Source organism: Manis javanica, chromosome 17 (genome assembly GCF_040802235.1).
Source record: "Manis javanica isolate MJ-LG chromosome 17, MJ_LKY, whole genome shotgun sequence".
Lineage (NCBI taxonomy): Eukaryota > Metazoa > Chordata > Mammalia > Pholidota > Manidae > Manis > Manis javanica.
Window position 1 is genome coordinate 49439194 of NC_133172.1, and position 22534 is coordinate 49461727.

The window sequence follows — 22534 nt, forward strand, 5'->3', positions numbered from 1 at the left end:
ATCCATGTTGTTGCAATGGTAGGTTTGTTTTTTTCTTATGGCTGAATAATATTCCATTGTGTATATATACCACATCTTCTTTATCCATTCATCTACTAATGGACACTTAGGTTGCTTCCATTTCTTGGATATTGTAAATAATGCTGCAATAAAAATAGGGGTGCATATGTCATTTTCAATGGGGCTGCGGCATTCTTAGGGTAAATTCCTAGGAGTGGAATTCCTGGGTCAAATAGTATTTCTATTTTTGAGTTTTTTGAGGAACTTCCGTACTGCTTTCCACAATGATTGAACTAGTTTACATTCCCACCAACAGTGTAGGAGGGTTCCCCATTCTCCGCATCCTTGCCAGCATTTGTTGTTCCTAGTCTTTTCTATGTTGGCTATCCTAACTGGTGTGAGGTGATAACTCATTGTGAATGGAATTGTTTTGCTGATTTCTCTTTCTGCTAGTTCATCATTAGTGTATAGGAAAGCATTAGATTTCTGTGTATTAATTTTGTATCCTGCAACTTTGCTGAATTCCAATATTAGTTCTAGTAGTTTGAGGGGATTCTTTAGGGTTTTTTATGTACAATATCATGTCATCTGCAAATAGTGACAGTTTGACTTCTTCCTTACCAGTCTGGATGCCTTTTTTTTCTTTGTTTTGTCTGATTGCCATGACTAGGACCTCCAGTACTATGTTGAATAACAGTGGGGAGAGTGGGCATCCCTGTCTTGTTCCCGATCTTAGAGGAAAAGCTTTCAGCTTCTTGCTGTTAATTATAATGTTGGCTGTGGGTTTGTCATATATGGCCTTTATTATGTTGAGGTACTTTCCCTCTATACCCATTTTGTTGAGAGTTTTTATCATGAATGGATGTTGAATTTTGTCCAGTGCTTTTTCAGCGTCTATGGAGATAATCATGTGGATTTTGTCCTTTTTGTTGTGGTGGTGGATGATGATGATGTATTTTTGAATGTTGTACCGTCCTTGCATCCCTGGAATAAAGCCTACCTGATCATAATGGATGATCTGTTTGATGTGTTTTTTAATTCTGTTTGCTAATATTTTGTTGAATATTTTTGCATCTATGTTCATCAGTGATATTGGTGTGTAATTTTCTTTTTTTGTGGTGTCTTTGCCTGGTTTTGCTATTAGAGTAATGCTGGCCTAGTAGAATGCGTTTGGGAGTATTCCTTCCTCTTCTACTTTTTGGAAAACTTTAAGGAGGATGGGTATTATGTCTTTTACTAAATGTTTGATAAAATTCAGCATTGAAGCCATCTGGTCCAGGGGTTTTGTTCTTGGGTAGTTTTTGGTTACCAAATTAATTTCATTGCTGGTAATTGGTCTGCTCAGATTTTGTTTCTTCCTGGGTCAGCCTTGGAAGGTTGTATTTTTCTAGAAAGTTGTCCATTTCTTCTAGGTTATCCAGTTTGTTAGCATATAATTTTTCATAATATTCTGTCCTAGTTCTTTGTATTTCTGTGGTGTCTAGTGATTTTTCCTTTCTCATTTCTGATTCTGTTTGTATGTGTAGACTCTCTTTTTTTTCTTGGTAAGGCTGGCTAGGGGTTTATCTATTTTGTTGATTTTCTTGAAGAACAGCTCCTGCTTTCATTGATTCTTTCTATTGTTTTATTCTTCTTGATTTTATTTATTTATGCTCTAATCTTTATTATGTCCCTCCATCTACTGACTTTGGGCCTCATTTGTTCTTCTTTTGTTCTTCTTTTTCTAGTTTTGTTAATTGTGAGTTTGTACTGTTAATATGGGATTGTTTTTCTTTTCCTGAGGTAGGCCTGTATTGCAATATACTTCCCTTTTAGCACAACCTTTGCCGCATCCCACAGGTTTTGTGGTGTTTAATTATTGTTGTCATTTGTCTCCGTATATTGCTTGATCTCTGTTTTTATTTGGTCATTGATCCATTGATTATTTAGGAGTATGTTATTAAGCCTCCGTGTTCTTGTGGGCTGCTTCATTTGCTTTGTGTAATTTATTTCTAGTTTCATCCCTTTACATTAGGTATTTTTTACAGTGAGTCTGCAATAGTGATTCCAGTAAGAAATGGGGGATGTAATATTTATTCATATTCTTTCTGCTCTAAAAACAAATAACTAAAACTTGATTTAAAAGTAGAAGTTTAAGGTTTTTTTCAAAGCTTAGTTTCTATTTAAAATCTAATTATTAGAATTAATATTATGCTTTAAAATTGTCTGTGGATTTCTATTTCGATTCAATGACCTATAATAGCATTTGTTGGACCTCCTGTGCTACCTGCTAAGATAAATTATTTAACTTCTTTCTTAGGAGATGTGTCCATTTTGTCTCTTTATTCACAATTATCTCTTTATAGTCTCTTTAGAACTATCATTTCATATTGTCACATCAAGAATAAGAAATTGAAAATAATCTGACATAATTCACATTTTGAATAAGTTAGGGAATATAAAATAAGTACATTAAAAATAGAAATGAAAATCTAAATAAAATTATTACATAGTCATTGTAAGGAAGAACCTGTTTATTTGGAATTTGTCTAACTTCATCATTCAGAACTGATCTCTCCTTATCCCCATTAAATTTAAAGTTGTCGTAATAGTTATACTTGATATAACTAGATAAAATAGCTCAACAAGTCTCCATTAATAATAGCAAAGATGATTTTTTCTAAGGCTTTACAAAAAGAATAATTATAATGTTAGCGATTGTGTATGTTCATCACAGGTTTTTTTTAAGTTTTAGCTCAATTGACTCATGTTTCTTGATGAGTATTTTTCTTTTTATTAAGGTATTATTGATATACAATCCTATGAAGGTTTCACATGAACAACATTGTGGTTACTACATTCATCCGTATTATCAAGTCCCCCTCCACCCCATTGCAGTCACTGTCCAGCAGTGTAGTAAGATGCTGTAGAGTCACTACTTGTCTTCTCTGTGCTATACTGCCTTCCCCATGACCCCCCTACATTATGTGCGCTAATTATAATGCCTCTTAATCCCTCTCCTTCCCTCCCCACCCACTCTCCCCATGCCCTTTCCTTTGGTAACTGCTAGTCCCTTCTTGGAGTCTGTGAGTCTGCTGCTGTTTTTTTTCCTTCAGTTTTGCTTTATTGTTATAATCCACAAATGAGTGAGATCATTTGGTACTTGTCTCTCTCCACCTGGCTTATTTCACTGAGCATCATTTAATCAGTATTTTTTAAGTAAATCATTTATGTAGGTGAATTGTAGGTTTTTTTCATGCTAGTGGTAGAGTTTATAAACTTAAGTCTCACATCAATCTTCTGCTCATCAGATATAGTTAGTCTGTGTACTGTTAATAAGAAGGATTTTTTTAAAGTTGCTGTTGTTTTTCTTTTGTTTTATTTTGATAACTGAGCATATGCTCTGTCCACTTAGAGATTAGTGAATTTTACCGGATGGACTGGTGGCTATAAAAACTCATCAACCTAGAATTTCTGCTAAACAAATAATTTAGTGATGGCAATTAAAGAATTTTAAGGTACACATTTTGTTGATGAATAAGGTTATATAAATACATTAGTCTTTGTTTTGTTTTACTAGCAGCAGCAGCTAGCACTTTGAATGTAAATGTGAAGAAGGAAATATCTAGTCCAGCAAGACCTTGCTCTTTTGAAGAGGCCATGAAAGGTACTGAGTTGATTCTTCTCAAAAATTATAAATAGGCGATCCTGTATGTTTTCTCTAGCGAACCTTATATTTTGTTTTCTCTTAGTACTTGGAACATTTAACAGGGTATCTTGCATATTATAAAGTAAATGTGAATACAGACTTGTTTCCCAGCTTGATATTTTCCTTCATGCACCATATAAAAACTTCTTTTTAACATACATTATTTTGGAGGAGATTTTTGTGTTTTGTTTTTCATTCTCCACTATTAAAAATCGTAGAAGTCTATATAATTTAGAGTACAGTAATGTGTCTAAAATAGTCTATAAACTTCTTGCTACCAATAAGATTAATACTTCACATTGAGACTGAGGCAATGTAAATATGAACTGTAGATACTTAAAAAAGTTGCTTTAGTTCTTCATTTGTCATTCTTCTGACATTTTTATTTAGCTCCCCTGCCAATTCTAGGAAACAATGAAGTTGTCTTCAGGATGTTATAAGGTGGTAGAATAGTTTCTTAGCAGATACCTAATACAGCTGTGGTACTTGATGATGCTTTTATGCCATTCTATGAAGATGTCAATGACATAATAGCCATTGATTTATTCCTATAATTCTAGCCTTTACTTAAGTTTTTCTGCTTGAAATTCTTGAATTAAATTTAAAAATTAAATTAATTAGTTTTTAAGGGGCATAATATACTTTGTAAGTTTTGTAAAATAGAGTGGATTTTTTTGTATTGTCAGGAGTAAAATTCAGCATTTACATATATAATGTGTCCAATATAGCTTGCCATTATAATTTCTGACTATAAATACGTCCAGAGTAGATTAGTGAGTAGTTTGCATGACTAAGTAAACTGCCAAGATTATATGATTGAAGTACAGGAAAATTTACAAATCTGTGCTATGGATAACCATATCTATTGTTTATTGAACATGTATTAAGTGCTAAGCAATATGTCATACATAGTTTTTGTCTGCATTATCTCATGAACTCTGTGAGGTGGGTAATTTGTTACTCTCATTTCACAGATGAGGAAACCAGGTTCCAGAGAGGTTAAATAATTTGCCCAAGGTCACTTAGCTAGGATTGAAAAGGGTAGGTTGAGCTTCAGTGTATAAGGTAACACATCTAAGCAAAAATAATTCAAACCATGTTTATTAGATGAATAATACCATAATTAATTAATCATTAAAGAAACGGACATTGTAGCCAATCCTTTGTCAACTTTAAAGCATTAATGCTTTTCTCCAAAAATTCCTTGATGTTCCATTCCCAGAATATCAGACTGGTAGAACACTAATCTGATCCAAAGTGAAATTTCTCATATAAGATTGTGAATTGAAGGTTGAAAGGTATTAAATGCTATGTTTAATTTTTAGTAATAAAATGATTTGTTATTTAATCAAAATCTTGATACAAGCCTAAATAAATGGATAAGAAATACACATACATATTATTCTTTTTCACAGTTCAGACCTTCCTATTTTGACAGTTTTGTCAACTGGGAAATCATGGCAAAATAATTTCATGAAGATTTAAAATTAAGTTGAATACTTAAAAGTTTAAAGTTTGTACTTGACATTTTTAGTAAAATGCCAGTGTGCCATCTGGGAGATTAATTAGGTATGCTTTAATGATGAAACTGAGCAAAAATGACTTTTAAATTTATGTTATCACAGTAATCTTAAAAGTAACATTCTTGTGACTAGCCATCAATTACAATAAGATTTAGAATTTGATACCCAAATATGATCTTATGGCTAGATATTGAAAGCTTTTACTCTGAAATAAGTTCCCAATTCCTTGGAGAGGGTTTGCAGGGACGGATAGTCAGCAGGAGGATAACTGCACAACTATTCAGTGAATACTCAGTCTAAGCCAAAACGTTGTGATTCATCTTCAGTTTTACCCAATTGTGTATATATCTTTAACATAAAAGTAGTGCACATGGGAAGATAAATTTTACAGTATGAATGATTGTTAGCAATTTCCTGGAAATATTATTAGTAACTTTCTGTATCTATATAGGTGCAGGTAGATGTCAGTATAAATTCTAGACAGGTAGCTAAGTGATTCTATGATGCAAGTTTAGGCCCTAGAGGTAAAATATTGATGTGCCTTCTCTCGGTATCAACTTTGTAAGGAGTGGTTAATAATAAGCATATACTTTTAACTGGTTACAACTATTTGAAAAGGTTTAGGAGCTTGGAGCAAGCATAGAGATAATCTAGTTCAACTGATTTTACAGATGAGACTTACAGAAGTTAAGTGATTCAAGGACATATAGCTAGTAACTGATAGAGGTTGCACTTTAGATTTGTCCGAAAACTCTTTATTCTTTTCATTCTATTATTTCCTCCCCTATAATTCATATTTTAAATAAACATATTTATACTTAAAATGCTGCTTGTTGACAACAAACTTTTAGTAAAGATTGTTCTAAGTTTCAAAATTTGTTATTATTTGGCATGGATGGAAAATATAACTGTTTAAAACTTGTTTGGCATAAACTATCAATACCAATATTCTTCACAAAATTGAAATTGATATTGGGATGTTTACATATATCTATTTTATTTACCTTCTGGGTTTTCTGAATTGCCTTAAAAGTTCTCCCCCAGCCCCTAAGTAGAACGTAGATTTGACTTGTTTGTAATTTTTTCCTCCTTTACTAAAATGTAATTTCCAGGTGGTAGGGATTTATCTGTTTTATTCATGACTGGACCCCCAGAACCTTGAACAGTGTCTGGAACTTTGTAAGGGCTCAATAAATACATAGTGAAAATGTAGGAAGAAAAGATAGGGTAACATCTCTCAGGCCATTTAGTATTGTTTACAGGTCCGTTAAGTTGTAGGTTCTGAGACAGGATAGTATGAACTCACTTTTCCTTGTTCCTCCCTTCTAAATATACTAAATACCTTGGAAATAATCAATAATCATAAGAGAACTTGAAATATAGAGGAAAGAGGACTGGGTAGGGACCTTGGAACTTGAAGAACCACACCGAGTGTTTATCTCCTTTTTATCTGAATTGGGCACTGACACAGGTGCAGACAAAAAATAAATCGGTAAATAAGCATGAAAAGCGTGTTCTGTTTGGCTAAAAGACCAGGAAGGGAAAGCTCAGCAGAGACTTAGTGGGATGACTCGTACCTAGGAGCAGCAGCTGACTCACTAGCAGAATTTGGGGTCCAACCCATCTTCTACCCACACCTGTAGTAATAACAGCAGAATTTGGGTGGGTCAACACACCCCATGCCCCCACCTGCCAAGTAGCAGTGGGCCCAATCTGCCAACAGTAGAACCCAAGAGGGCCAAAATACAGGCCTCACATATGCCAGCAGCAGGAGGTCTGTCTACAGGAATGGTAGCAGCAGAACCCAGGGAGCCGATCCATTCCCCACCCCACACCAGGCAGTAGCGCACAGGCCCCTCCACCTGTACTGGTGGTACCAGCTGTCTCCTTATCCTTCTTCCAACAGCAGAGATCCAGCCCAGGCAGCTTCTGGCCCTCCACCAAGGAGGAGAAGATCAAGGCCAAGTGCCTCCCAATCCTCCACCCAGTGACAGAAGACAGTCCAGTAGCAGGTGAACCAGACCCAGGGGCTCCCAAACCTCTGACCAGTTTTAGTTCTTGACCTTTCCCTCCCAGTGGCAGAAGGCAGACCATGTAGGTGCTTCCCTACCCCAGAAGCACCAGCAGAAATTGAATGGGAAGCCCATTCATGTCAGGAGACCAGAGAACATACCATGAGAAATGTTTTCCTTCCTGCAGGTCCAGCATTCCCTCAGCCCCTCCTAATGAAACCAGGCAGCCCAGAAAAACACCGTCCATTCCTGTAGACAGTAGGATTCCAGCTGGAGCTCATGAAGAGCTAGAACAACAAGCAGACTAAAATAGGGCTTAGAAAACTAAATTGTCGCAGGCCATAGAAAGACATATCTTTGCATGGGCATTAGACAAAATGTCCTTTATTATTTGTCTACACCAGTAGACATACTTATTTGTCACTGGTCTCTTCAGGCGGAGTAAAAGACTTAACTCAACTTATTCCACCTATTCTCACTTTCCAAAAGGGGAAAAAATACGAATTATTGTCTAAATAAATTTGGAGGAAAATTGATTATACTTCTGTTAAGCAGTAACTGTGTAGGTGATACATTTATTTATCAGTGGATGTTTACATGCAGTTTCTAATTGAACTGTAATATAAACTTGTCTTTAGATAGTGAATATTTTAGACCGGAAGACTATTAATAAAAATATGCAGCACTGCATTATAAGATTAACCAAATAATCCACAAAAAACTAAATTGACTGTGATAAAAGTTAAGAGTAGTTATTCATTTCTTCATTCATTCAACAAGTATTACCTGCTCTGCATCAGGCTACAGCAACAAAGTCTGTGCCCTCATGGAGCTCTCACATTCTAACATAATTCAAAATCCAGAAAAGTAGTTGAACATTACAAGATCAATTTAAGACAACATAGTAGTCTTTCAAATTGTCTTGTGAGTCTTTCAGTTGTGCTAGAATGCTTTTAACTGCCTTCTCTGTGCATAATCTGAAGTTTTATCTCAGTCAAAACTGGATTGTGAGTTGAATTGTATTGGTATTGGTAGAACCTGGGTGAAAATAGGTCCAGAGAACTCATGAGTAATAAAGCATAGAGTACAAAAAGTTAAGTGAGCACTTTCCCCTCCCTCAATATAATCAATTCCCTGAGAATTGTTCTTAGCCACTTAGCTGTGAGACAAGCTGAAGTAAGTCCAGAAAGTTTTGAGTAATATTTTTAAATTAAAATATTTACAAATCTAGCTATCCTATTCATGTACTGTTTTAAAATATCAGTATCAAATTAAGAAATTAAACAACTATACCTTCTGAGGAATCCATATTTCTCTCCATAGGTTCTCAAAGTAATTTTTAAATCAGAATTTGGTTATGTGTTCAGTTTAGAAGTCTATCATTGGTGATATCAGTAGACTCTACTAAGTGCCAGTGGCACTTAAGTAGCCAAAAAAAAGAAAGAAAAGGAAGGAATCAGGAGTGGGTAGTGAATTAAAAAAGAAAAGAAAAGGAATCAAGAGAAAAAATAAATGAAATGGTAGAATCTACCTTATCTGTTAGGTACTGCCTCATAACTACTGAAAATTGTAGTAGTAGGAAGTAGAAAGTACTTGGTGGTTTGCTTTGGAAATTTAATTGATAAAAATCTAAGAAAATCATCCTTAAATTTCTGAAAAGAAAAAATTCAAAGTCCTGTTTAAAAGAGAAATGTGTTAGCAAATTGAAGTTTTCTAAGACATTAATTTGGAAAAGCAAAGTTTATTTCGTTACTTAGTGGCATTTTTCTAATGAAAGGCTTAAGATTTGTTGAGGAGAGAAATGTTTAGACAGTTCTATAGCCCTTAAAAAGTTTTGACTTTTATACTGCCAGGCAGTCATATGCTAAGAGGAGAAGGTAGCAGTTGTAATTGAGCAGTTGTAATCTCCTGGAGATTTCTAAGCTGTATGCTATAATATAACCTGGTAGTGTTGAGCAGTGTAAAGGCATCTTCAAAGGGTCCTGGTAGTTATAACTTGATAACTGAACTGCTCGAGCCTGTTGATTTATAACCTGCATTCTCGGGCTCTTACCAGGGGTCCTAAAGTTAATGCTACTTGAAAAAGGAAGAGCACATTTTGATAAACCAGTTTTGAATTTTGTGTTACCATGATAGCATTAAAAAAGAGACATTTAAGTCATGACTAATAGTCAGCACATTATAGGATGAAATAGTTAATGGTTTTAGTGATTTTAAACTTTCTTTTTGTGTGTGTGTACACATGCAGCAATGAAAACTACTGGATGTAACTTAGATAAGGTGAATATTCTTCCTAATGCTCTGATCACTCCACTCATATCAAGCAGTATGATTAAGAGTGAAGATGTTACTCCAATGGAAATAACAGCAGAAAAAAGATCTTCCCCTATTTTTAAGGTGAGCTACATTGACTAGTGCCCTACATCTTAATCTCAAATACAAAAATTGCTATATGTATTTTGGGGGGGCTTCATTTCTTTTCTCCAAGTTTGTGCTTTTTACTTTTCCTGTTTCCTTCACATTTGTTTCTCTTTGGATGCATTTAAGGAATTTTGCTTTCAAAGTGAATGCTTTTAGACTCTAATAAGTAGCCTGCAAAGTGACTTCCAATATATATGTTTAACAAGGGAGGAGATAATGTGTTAGCTAGACCTGTGAGATGTGGAATATTGGTGAAAATGCTGGGTTAGCATTTTCAAATTAGAGTCATTTTTATTTTACTTTTTTTCTTCAGTCTTTCCTATAACTCTCTTTCCCTTTTTCACTTGTTTCCCCCCTATAAAGTTACCAATGATCCACAAAATGGAGGTATTTTTTAATGTACTATTAATTCACGAACCAGAGAGTTAATGTGTTCTCACTGCGCTAAAATATCAATAGTTGATCATCCTTCTACTTATTTGACCATCTTTTCTTCTAATATTTACTTAAAAATACCCTGACAATAACCAGATATCATGTTATCATTGAGTATCATAGTCGTACACCTGTTTTCCAGTAAATAAAGTGGAAGGTTGGTCCTGCGTATACATGTGTTTCTAGAATAATAATACTTTTTGAAGTTATCATATGAACTTATTTTTAACATTTATGTATACATTTTATTTGGGGATTTTTATTTTTTAGGCTACAAAGACAGTTGTATCAACCCAACAAACATTAGAAAATATCTCTAACATAGCAGGAAATGGGTCTTTCTCATCATCATCATCTTCCCACTTACCTTCTGAAAATGAAAAGCAGCAGCAGATTCAGCCCAAGGCATACAACCCAGAGACGCTGACAACTATCCAAACACAGGATATTTCACAGCCTGGTACCTTTCCAGCAGTTTCTGCCTCTAGTCAGCTGCCCAGCAGTGATGCGCTACTGCAGCAGGCTACACAGTTTCAGACGAGAGAAAGTCAGCCTCGGGAGGTGTTACAGTCAGATGGCACAGTGGTTAATTTGTCCCACCTGACCGAGGTGCCACAGCAGCAGCAGTCACCGCTGCAAGAACAAACACAGACTTTACAGCAGCAGATGTCCTCAAACATTTTCCCATCGCCAAATAGTGTGAGTCAGCTACAGAATACAATCCAGCATCTGCAAGCAGGAAGTTTCACAGGCAGTCCAGCTAGTGGCAGCGGTGGAAATGTTGACTTGGTCCAACAAGTTTTAGAGGCACAACAACAGTTATCTTCAGTTTTATTTTCTGCTCCAGATGGTAATGAGAATGTTCAAGAGCAGCTTAGTGCAGACATTTTTCAACAAGTCAGTCAAATTCAAAATAGCGTAAGCCCTGGAATGTTTTCCTCAGCAGAGCCAGCAGTGCATAGCAGGCCGGATAACTTGATAGCTGGGAGAGCTGACAGTGTTCACCCGCAGACTGACAGCACCCTGTCAGGCCAGCAGCCGCAGCAGCCGCAGCAGGTGATGGAGTCATCGGCTGCCATGGTGATGGAGATGCAGCAGAGCATCTGCCAGGCCGCTGCCCAGATTCAGTCCGAGTTGTTTCCTTCCACCGCGTCAGCAAGTGGGAACCTCCAGCAGTCTCCAGTTTACCAGCAGACTTCCCATATGATGAGTGCATTATCTACCAGTGAGGACATGCAAATGCAGTGTGAGCTCTTCTCTTCTCCTCCTGCAGTTTCTGGAAATGAAACTACTACAACCCCCACGCAGCAGGTTGCAACCCCTGGCACTACCATGTTTCAAACGTCAAGTTCAGGAGATGGAGAAGAAACTGGAGCACAAGCAAAACAGATTCAGAACAGTGTCTTTCAGACCATGGTCCAGATGCAACACAGTGGGGAGAATCCACCCCAAGTTAACCTTTTTTCATCTACAAAAAGTATGATGAGTGTTCAGAATAGTGGTACCCAGCAGCAAGGTAATGGTTTATTCCAGCAGGGTAATGAGATGATGTCCCTCCAATCTGGGAATTTTTTGCAGCAGTCTTCTCATTCACAGGCTCAACTTTTTCATCCTCAAAATCCTATTGCCGATGCTCAGAACCTTTCCCAGGAAACTCAGGGTTCTATTTTTCATAGTCCAAGTCCTATTGTCCATAGTCAGACTTCTACAACCTCCTCTGAACAGATGCAGCCTCCAATGTTTCACTCCCAAAGTACTATGGCTGTGCTACAGGGCTCTTCTGTTCCTCAAGATCAGCAGTCAGCCAATATATTTCTTTCCCAGAGTCCAATGAATAATCTTCAAACTAACACTGTAGCCCAGGAAGAACAGATTTCATTTTTTGCAGCTCAAAACTCAATTTCTCCACTTCAGTCAACATCGAACACTGAGCAGCCATCTGCTTTCCAACAGCAGGCTCCAATATCACACATCCAGACCCCTATGCTTTCCCAAGAACAGGCACAGCCCTCCCAGCAAGGTCTTTTTCAGCCCCAGGTGTCCCTGGGCTCCCTTCCTCCAAATCCAATGCCTCAGAGTCAGCAAGGAGCAATGTTCCAGCCACAGCACTCAATAGTTGGCATCCAGAGTAACTCTGCATCCCAGGAGCAGCAGCAGTCACCACAACCACAGAGCATTTTATTCAGTGGCCAGAACACCATGGCTACCATGGCATCCCAGAAGCCACCTCCACCAGCCATGATATTCAGCCCCAGTCAGAATCCAATGGCAAACCAGGAGCAGCAGAACCAGTCACTTTTTCACCAACAAAATAACATGGCCCCATTGAATCAAGAGCAGCAGGCCATGCAGTTTCAGAACCAGCCCACAGTTTCCTCCCTTCAGAATCCAGGTCCGCCCCAGTCTGAATCATCACAGACCTCCTTGTTCCACAGCTCTCCTCAGATTCAGTTGGTCCAAGGGTCACCTAATTCTCAAGAGCAGCAAGTGACACTCTTCCTCTCTCCAGCATCCATGTCTGCACTGCAGACCAGCATAAACCAACAAGATATGCAACAGTCTCCTCTTTACTCCCCTCAGAACAACATGCCTGGAATCCAGGGAGCCACATCTTCACCTCAACCACAGGCTACTTTATTTCACAACACTACAGGAGGCACAATAAACCAACTACAGAATTCTCCTGGCTCATCTCAGCAGACTTCGGGAATGTTCTTATTTGGCATTCAAAATAGTAAGAAACTCTTTCTAATTTCTCATTTCTTAAATGTTATTTGTTGACATGATGAGATTATTTCTATTAGAAGGAAGCAAACACAGTTGTTAAGAGCGCAGCTTGTAGTCACCAGCACTGAGTTCAAGTCCCAGCCCTGCTTAGAGACTATGAGATCTTAAGGAAGTTGTTTGACGTACATGAGCCTCAATTTCCACATCTAAAATGGTGGTGATATGACATACTTGATAAGGTATTGGGGAGGATTAAATGTGGTAATGTATATAAATGTATGTGTTTGCCATTTTAAGCTGTAAAATTGAAAGGAAAGTGAAATAAAAATGACAGAAAATATCTCAGACAATTAAAGTAAGTAGTTCCCAAGGAGGCAGAAACCCATCTTTAACATTTATGTGCTGAAGAAATTATATAGGACTTAGGGTAACTAATAAAGTTAGATTTTTATACTGCTTCAAAGGAACCTAAGATGAATTCTGGTACCACTAGGTAAAAACCTTTATGGGGGCTGTCAGGTGCCTCCTTGTACCTCTGTACTGAGTGAACACAATTGAACTTCCCCCAGCAATTAATAAACATCTTCATATGAATCCTAATAGAGAGTAACTATTCAGATAGCTTCTCTATTTTAAATGTTTCTGCAGACTGTAGTCAGCTTTTAACTTCTGGACCAGCTCCATTGCCAGATCAGTTGATGGCCATAAGTCAGCCAGGTCAACCACAAAATGAGGGCCAGACACCTGTGACAACACTTCTTTCTCAGCAAATGCCAGAGAATTCTCCGCTGGCATCCTCTCTAAACACCAACCAGAGCATCGAAAAGATTGATTTGCTTGTTTCATTGCAAAACCAAGGGAACAACTTGACTGGTTCCTTTTAACTGGAAATGTAAGTGTTGTATTTTGGCTTCTTTCTTACTGAAAAGCATCAATAAATTTATTATTCTTAGAAGTTTGAAGTAAAGTTATAACACTGTCTAGACTGTACTCTTTTAAAATAATAGCTTTCTCACAAGATGCTACTTTTTTACTCTGAATATATTCCTCTGATAGCTTATGGTCATATTGTTAGGCTCGGGCATTCCTTCTGGCTCTATGCAAGCTTCTTTGCCTTGAAATGACAGAACAGCTGATGAATGTACTGTATATTGAATATAATTATGTCTTATTTCTTCCTCAAGAAATAAATACTGAGTCATAAATGTCTATGGAAGTATAAATATAAAATATCATTCATAGTACTATAATATACTTTGAGATCATTGAGGTTGACAGGAACTTTATAAATGCTTTCCCTCCCTAGTGAGTTATATTAAACTTCTTCTTTTTTTAGAAATTCCGTGAAGAAAATCCTGATTCCAAGATGTCCTGAGTTCTTGTGATTCCATGAGGATTATTGAACTGTTACTTTAACAACAAAACAAACTATGAAAAACTGTGATTGAGTAAATGGATAGATTTTACTCTGACTGCAAAAGAGCACACCTGTGCTGCCTGTTGCAGTGGTTGGCCACCATTGTTAACATCTTCATATTTATATTCCTAATAACAGTAATGACTGAGAACCTGAGTTTCCAGCTGACAGAATTAATTGTTGCTATTTTCCTAGGCACTATTTCTTTAAAAGTACAGTTCGCATTCAAAAGCTGGACTGCTCAGTTATTATTGCTATTAGAAAACAATTCATATTATCATGTTTACTTCTGTTCTTCATATTTTCTTTCCTGCATTGTTTTAGTCAAGTAATGGCTTTTGAAAAAGGAAAGTTGAAATAATAACTAAGGCTGTCATTTTTCAGTGTAAAAAGCACAGCTATTGGCCAAAGTGAAGGAATCTTTTTTTCAGTTTTTATGGAGAAACTGAACAGGTGACATTCTGACAAGTAAGCATATTAAGAGTTCTACACAATAAAAGGCTTCTTTATCAGAAAGGCAGACAGCCCACAAACTGGGAACAGCTGGAATGCTATTGATTTTATTTTTCAGAGAGTTGTTAATTCCCTGTGTTTCTTTAAAGGGAGTTAGCCATAACTGTGCATAGAAAAAATATTTTGCTCTATAAAAAAATGAAGGGGAATAATATATGGTAAATTATGTTCTGATATCCTCCTACAGTAGTTCAAACTGACAGAGTAATTTGAGTCTATTGTCCTCTTATCCTACTCTTGGACCCTGGTGTTCCCTTTTTTATATTCATCTACATTACTCTTGCCCTCTTCTTCACTTTATTTTAGACAATTAGTTATATACTACTAGCATTGTGACTGTAGCAACTTAAAGGAAAGCCACTCCGATCTGGGGTAACCCAGCAACTCCTGCAGCCCAGGTGGGGTGGGAGAATACCGTTTCAGGAATGAGGAGAGCTGATTCCTGAGACATAAGGATTTTTTCTCCCCATGAACGGTGCTGTTCTGAAGTCTTCAAATTTTTCCCTCTAATAGGAAACTGTAAATTTTAATTTAAAAAAAAGATAAAATGTCTTGGAACATCACTTTTCCCTGAGCTGCAGTGAGTATAATTCACTTGTCACCTCAGTGCTTTACAGTTTGAAGTGGTCGCTTATCTGATAGTTCCCAAAAGCCATAGGCTTTACAGGATCATATCATTGACTTAAAATGAAGAATTAACTTGTTATGTTTATAGAGAGCAAAATAACACACTCCAGAACTCACAGTTGTAGCATTGGTTATACAGTTTTGGGTGTTCTCACCACCAGTGGGATGCCTGCTTCTCACCACAACCTGTTGTCTGGACTCATGCTCATGTCTTACTTTCTTTTTGGCATGTAGAAAGCTGTTAATACAGTTAAGGCCAAATCGTTAGTGGCTTCTGTATGTAGATAAGATTTTTTGTTATTTTCCATTTCATTTATTATTTTTATGTATACAAAAAATAGCCTGTTAATTGTTGAAGGCTACTTTTCTGTTTGTTTGTTTTATTTCTTCTATACATTTAGTTGAACTTTGTGGAATCGTAGTGTTGGTTTTGTTCATACAGCCAGATTTTTTCCCCCTTTTTGTGATGGTCTTCTTGGTTCTTTAAATGTGCTCTTCTAATCTGTTTTTTCTCTTTGTTCTCATATTCTTCCCTCCATCCCCAACCCTTTCTTTCTTTCTCTCTCTGATTGAGAGGCATTGAATTATGTTTTCAGTAGTACAGGCTTCTTGCCGATATGAAGGGAACTTCTCAGAAAGAGACCTACTCTGGGTCATTTAATTTTGAATACAGTTTTCAATCGTTCAAGTTTTGGATGGTTTATATCTAATGTGTGTTTCATTTTTTTGGAAAGCTATATTTTGTATTTAGGAAATGGTATACTATTTTGCTATTTGTACTGAGTGAGTACATTGGCATAAATATAGAAATTTATATATATACATATATATAAACTATTCTTTTTTTGCCACACATTTTTGTGGTAAATTTGTGAGTTTGTCATGTTCTACCACAACGTGGCGTCTGATAACAGTGAGGGGGGTGGGGTTTGTTAAGTCTTTATTGAGTATTTAAGTATCTTTTGAAACAAATGACCTGTTCATCTGTGGCCATTCCATCAGGCAGTTCCTTGATGTTATTAGTGGGCTAAAGGCAGCTTACTGTATGTTTGCTGGATCTTTCACTCAGCAAAATGCTAGAGTAAAGAAACCTATCTAGGCAGTGTATCAAATGGTGTTTCACAAGAATGAGCCATTCAGTCTTTGCTCACTATATATTTAATATTTTATTGTTGTTATTGTTATTATTAATTGGCTTTCTGTATTCTATGCCTTTTATTTATAAAGACACTAAAAAAAACATGTTTGTAATTTTAATAACATTTCCCCCATCTTGTAATATCCTAAGCTACTTTATAAATTGTTTGAACCAAAAGTATTTTCCTTAATATTTCTCTTCCCTCCCCACCCCATCAGGAAATTACCCAGTATAGTTCAGGTTATGAGAAGGCCCAGCCACACAATCCAGTGCTTCAGTTTTAAAATGTAAAACTCTAACTACAAAGGGTTCACTAATGTCAGAAAGCTTACCCAGCAAGTATAATAATAAGTAGGAATAAAATACTGTAAGTTTATTTCTGAGTTTTCTGAAATTTTTTCTAAGATATTTCACAGGACACTCAGGAAGTCTATTCACCAAGTTTCAATTAGGATGTTTGTGAACTCTATGGATGAAGTGGTGGCAAGAAGACTGGCTTGTGTGCTGACTTCTGTTCTGTTGTTAAGAGGTTTATCATTGTAAAATGCTGATAGCCAATGCCAAGTCACCAGGGACCAATTTTCTGTTTTATAATATCTAAGTTTAGAACAGAACGTACACCTGAACTGTAGTGGTTTGATTGGATGGAGGCAGAAAACCCAATTTTTATTTTCATAAATTTTGTGGTTATTTATACAAGGGCTGTGCTATGCTACCATATTCTTATTCAATAATGATGGATTTTGTTTTTAATATTGTTAAATGTTCCTTACCCCTAAAGGTCAATGTTAAGTACAACATTCTAAATATACAGTTTGGTTACAAAAAGCATTTGTCATCTTATTAAAGAGTTAGCTCAGTGGGCAGTGGTTGATACTTGTGCTAATAATGCAGTTACCAGATTACTGTTACAAGTTACAGCTACATATGAGAGAAACTCCTTGAACCAGCAAAGGCCTTGGAAACAACAAGTTACTAAATTTATTTAAGGCAGAAGGATCTAAATAAACCACATTTTATTCCTTTATATTGTTATATTCAGTTGTTCTTGCTTTTAGCAACTCACATTAATTCTTGGAGCTAATGTGTGTGTGTGTGTGTGTGTGTGTGTGATTCCTTATTGCCATTCCATTATATATCCACACCAACATGGGAGAAGATAATTAGAAGTCATATTTTACATCTGAATTTTATCATGTTGCCTTTGTAATTAGTGTACCATATTGTTTGTTATTTAACCAATGCAAATCTGTTTTCAGCAGTCGCCCTGGAACAGGCTATTAAAGGGCTTTGTTTATTGTAGAAGCAGTATTAATGAGGGACCTTTCTTCTTCATTCCTTCTCTTGTGATACTGTATATGTGATAGTTGGGAATTTCAATATAGTATATTTCTTGCCCATCAGAACCTCAGTTAATCTACCTGGGAGAAATGGTGTGAAAGGAAATGAGAAGGAAGTTATATTTGAGTCCCTCTAGAACTAAGATAATTCCTTTTGACCATTTAAGCCATTATAGACACTTGTTTTGGAAAAATGAATTAAAGTCTCAAATTCAGCATGGTGTATAAATACTCACTAGGAGTATTTTGAGAGTTTTTCATCTTTCTGGTGAAAATTACTGTTCTAATATCTGAGTCCTAGTTGATTTTTTTTTCTGATTTTAATTGAAAACTGAATGAAACCTATTAGCTTTCCTCTGCTTCATGACCACAGGCTTCATGCCTCGAACAGCCGTGTTGTATCTGCATGCCTTTGGTCAGATGGAGGGACTCAGTGAGAAAAACTGTATAGTTCAGCTTTATTAGGAAAATAACTCAGGAGTATATACCGTAGTGAGCAGGTTAGTAGACTGTCATAAACATTAAAAAGAGCTTTTCTCTCTGCTTGTATCATTAGAGCTAAATCATGGAGATAATGTCCATAAATGTAGTATCAGAATAGTACCTACAGTATCATTTATGAATTGTCGTAGTACTCTCATTACTTCTTCAATTCCTTTTTTCATGCTATTCTAGCTTCATTTATTAATAAAATTCTATTTTTACTGTATTTTCAGGAAATTTTTTAAAATTAATATTTTATATCTAGATTAAATGCTTGTGCCTTTTTGCCATGATAGTGCCCCTTTCTTGTAATTTCATTTTCAGTATTGCCAAAAACACATAAATGATTTTAATAGGCCCCAACTTTCAATTTTTCCATTTAGTCATTCTTTTTTCTATTTCTTGATCACCATAGAAGACAACTTCATTAAGTTTCTAACTCCGTTTGGCATAAGAGTAACAGAAAAGACACGTTGCTAGAATTGCTCCTTTGAAGAAGGGTAAGTAAAAGATCACAGAATTATACTCTTTGGTCTTTATAGCTTAACTAAATTTGTCTTCCTCCTGACCAACTAATGATAGGTCTTATCTGAATGCTAATGAAGATTTTACTATCTGTGAGACTCCATACACATAAATATGTGTAGTTAAATTTCAGGAAGGAAGAGTTTAAAGCATCTCAGACTTTAGTTAGATGGGTGAAAATAAATCACTAGCACATGGTTTAGGTAAAGCCTGGTAATGTCAGTTTTTCAAACTAGGCAGAGCCAAGAAATTCATTATAGTGTACTTCTTGCCCATCAGAACCTCAGTTATCTGCCTATGAAAAACAGTATCAAAAGAAATGAAGAAGTTATATCTGAGTCCCTCTAGAACTAAGGTAATAATTCCTTTCAACCAGATAGAGTTGGATTGTGTGTCCCTCTGGTTTTTGTTAATTTTGCCTATGTTCCAACTCCTTACCACAGCTGTAGTGCCTACAGAAAGGGCCATCAACAACAGGCAGTCAGGATAGTAGTAGCTTTGAGATAGAGCTGATTTCCCCAGGTGTTTCTGTGACTTAGTGGCACTGAAGACTGCAAACCTTTATGCAATATTCGTAATACCCTAAAGATAGAATGCACTTTAATCATTCCAAAGAAGTAAAAAATGCTGTATAGTGATGATTTGTTCTTAATGAATACATCTTAAGTGTTTAGGTTATTTATGTCCTTATTTTGGATAGCAACTTGGTATAAGTTTTACATGTTTTCTAAAATATATAGTTGGACTTAAGACTTTGAAATGTAATTGACAGTAAGGGGAAATGACTACATCAGCAAATCATTTTAGAGACATTAAAATGTTCAGCTTGCTAACCTGTATGTTTGAGAGTAAATTAAAACCAGCCCTCTTCCTATATTTTGTATCATGTTAGTAAGAACATCATACTATATAGTTTTCTGCATATATGGTGTATATAAATGAGTGGTTCTCAAAATATGGTCCTATGCCAACACCAGTATGACATGGGAACTAGTTTTATTAATGCAGTTTTATAAATGCAGATTCTTGGGCCCTATTCCAGAAATACTGAATCAGAAACTCTGGAGAGGGACCTTGCAGTCTGAATTTTAACAAGCCCTCCAGGTGATCCTGATGGACACTTACATTTGAGAACTACTGGTGTAAACTATATACAGTCAGATCTAGAAAGGTTTTTTTTGCTTATGCAGATTCAGTTATACATTGTTCTTTATGTAAATTCAGTATAACCTGGTTATTCATAATCATTTACTGGCAATGATAATTCTCAGTACTGCCTATAGAAATACAGTATATTTTATGTACATATACAGTTGGTCTAGTTACAGATAATTCAGTTAACTTGGTTTGGTATTTTCTTGCCACTTACTAAAAAGTTTACATTAAATGACTTATTTAAATATATAGGTGCAATGCTCTATATTTCTTTTAACTGTTACGACATTTAAGTAGCTAACACAATGGACTGGTGCTAAATTCTGTTTATCCATAAACTGGGTACGTAGTGGGCAGTGATAATACAAGCTTTCTTTTCATTGCCTCTTACTTTACCAGCAGACCACAATTTTGGTCTAGCTAGATCAACTTTCAGAATAAAATTACCTGTCATTCCTTATTTTTGTATCCCAGATATTAAACAAGATGGCTGGCCAGGCCAACAAAGCACCTTATTAAATTTCTTCTTTTAATAGATAAAACTTCTTTAAAAGCAGCCTGCTTTGTATGAGAACTGATGCAGTAGAGTTATAGCTGTCATTGGAACTTGTGCTGCAGACAAGAGTTATTTTTTAAAGTAAAGTAATTTAATAAAAACTTTGTTTTTATTCAAGACAGTACATTATATAATTTGGGCATTTCTCCCTTCTGCACTGTATGCATCATGGTAAATATAAACTAACCACAAGATAAGTATATTTATCCATTCATTTAAATCTTCCTGTGTAATTCAGTACCTTCATAATTGTTCTAATCTTCCTCCCACTGTTTACAAATCATTAATTACTAACTCATGAAAGAAAAATGCACAGTTCAAAATAAAAATAATTGTATACTCACTTTATAAAAATCACCACTGCTGTCTTTGCTTAACACTCGCAGTGGAAATGTAAGTGGCTTACTTTACAAACATTGGTGCTGGCAAATACATAGGTAAACTGTTGGGAGATGCTCTAGCTACATTCCTCCTTTGTTGTTACCTGTCTCTTCTTCCCCACTTAATTGCATAATATAATCCTGTACCCAAAGCATTCTATCAACTCTATTCAGTTACAATTTGTAATCTCTCTTTTAAAGGCCTTGTTTAATCATCTCTCTTTTTTTCCAGAATTAATTTGCCTGATTTGAAATAGTTCATAGGGATTGCTTATTATTATTATTATTTTAGCTAATGAACCTCAGGACAACATACACACACACACACACACACACACACACACACACACTCAGATATTTGAGAGTAGCTTTAGAATCAGATTAATGTGTCCAGTAAAGAACTGTCCTACATTGAAGAGTTTATGACTTCAGTAGCTACAAAGTGACATTGAGCTGATTTCTTTTGATCTACTGAGTGTATCTGCTCATCTTGTTCCCTTACTTCTAATTGATAGGCTCCAAGTAGTTGCTACTTTTTAGGATAACTTTTACTGAGTTCCATGACTTTTTCTGCTTAGTCTTTTAATAAATATATACATACCAATTAACCTATTCTCAAGTGGTTTAGTTACCGTTCTGCCATTTAAATATTTTACTTAATTTTATTTGCTTGAGCACACTGATCAACCACTGAACTGCCTTTTTCCATTGTCTTGCAATGATATATGGGTTACATTTTTGTGTATATGGCTTTCATAGTTGGAATTTCAGCGCACTAACACCAGATATTTTCAGTTTGTTCTCTGGGGGAATTTCGTTTGCATCTATGTTTTTAGCTATCTGTGATAACTTGTTAAATATTAAAAAGATATTTTGCTTCTATTGGAACATTTGTATACTCGCAACTATATTTCTGTAAACAGCTGCAGTCAAAAATAAAACATTGAAAGTTTTCATTTTGCAGTGAGTAACTGTCTTTTTTCCTCAACTTTGTGAATGAATTTGTATACATGAATGTCGCTTTCGAGCAACAAGAGTGAGTATATGGCTGAGATTTTCATTAGGAAAAGGTATGAAATAATAGAAATCTTCCTGAATAGCTACTTTGTGTTGCTATTTTGCCAAGCAGTGTACAAAGTGGTTTAGTGTGACAGAATCTGTGTTTGTTTTACTTAGTTTAAATTTTAAATCTTTCATGTTTAGTAAAACAGTACATACATGTGGTAGCAAATCATGTAACATGGAGGTGCTTTTGATGAAAACCAAGTCTCCCTAGCCCTCAATTCCACATCTAGAGAAATCTCTCTCTATTCTTCTGTCACTTATTTCCACATATGTAAGTTAGTTTTTACCAGAATGTGGTACACACAACAACACATCACTACTGATACTCAATTATTTCAGATGGTACATGGTAAATGTTATTTTTAAACACATATGTAAGTGTTTAATATGCATTAGAAAAAAACGTGTGTCTACTGGATTATGGAGAAATTTCAGTGAAATTAAAAACGAATGTTAAATAAATGCTAATACAGATGACATGGGTATCATGAATATGATATAAGTAACTGAAGCTTCGGAAACACTGTTT

General features: G+C 35.8%; 1 protein-coding gene across 8 annotated transcripts in view; it reads left to right on the forward strand.

Annotated features, from left to right (window-relative positions):
- Positions 1 to 21896, forward strand: part of NFAT5 (nuclear factor of activated T cells 5) — a 140676-nt gene extending 118780 nt beyond the window's left edge. For 5 of the 8 annotated variants that reach the window (XM_073226337.1, XM_073226338.1, XM_073226340.1 and 2 more), the window contains 5 exons: positions 3560 to 3646; positions 9472 to 9620; positions 10350 to 12813; positions 13455 to 13698; positions 14143 to 21896. In XM_073226337.1, the coding sequence (XP_073082438.1) occupies positions 3560 to 3646; positions 9472 to 9620; positions 10350 to 12813; positions 13455 to 13690 (2936 nt within the window). In that variant the 3' untranslated portion in view covers positions 13691 to 13698; positions 14143 to 21896. The remainder of the gene's footprint in view (positions 1 to 3559; positions 3647 to 9471; positions 9621 to 10349; positions 12814 to 13454; positions 13699 to 14142) is intronic. The other 3 variants (XM_037025418.2, XM_073226339.1, XM_073226343.1) reach the window with 2 other exon arrangements.
- Positions 21897 to 22534: the final 638 nt, after the last annotated feature.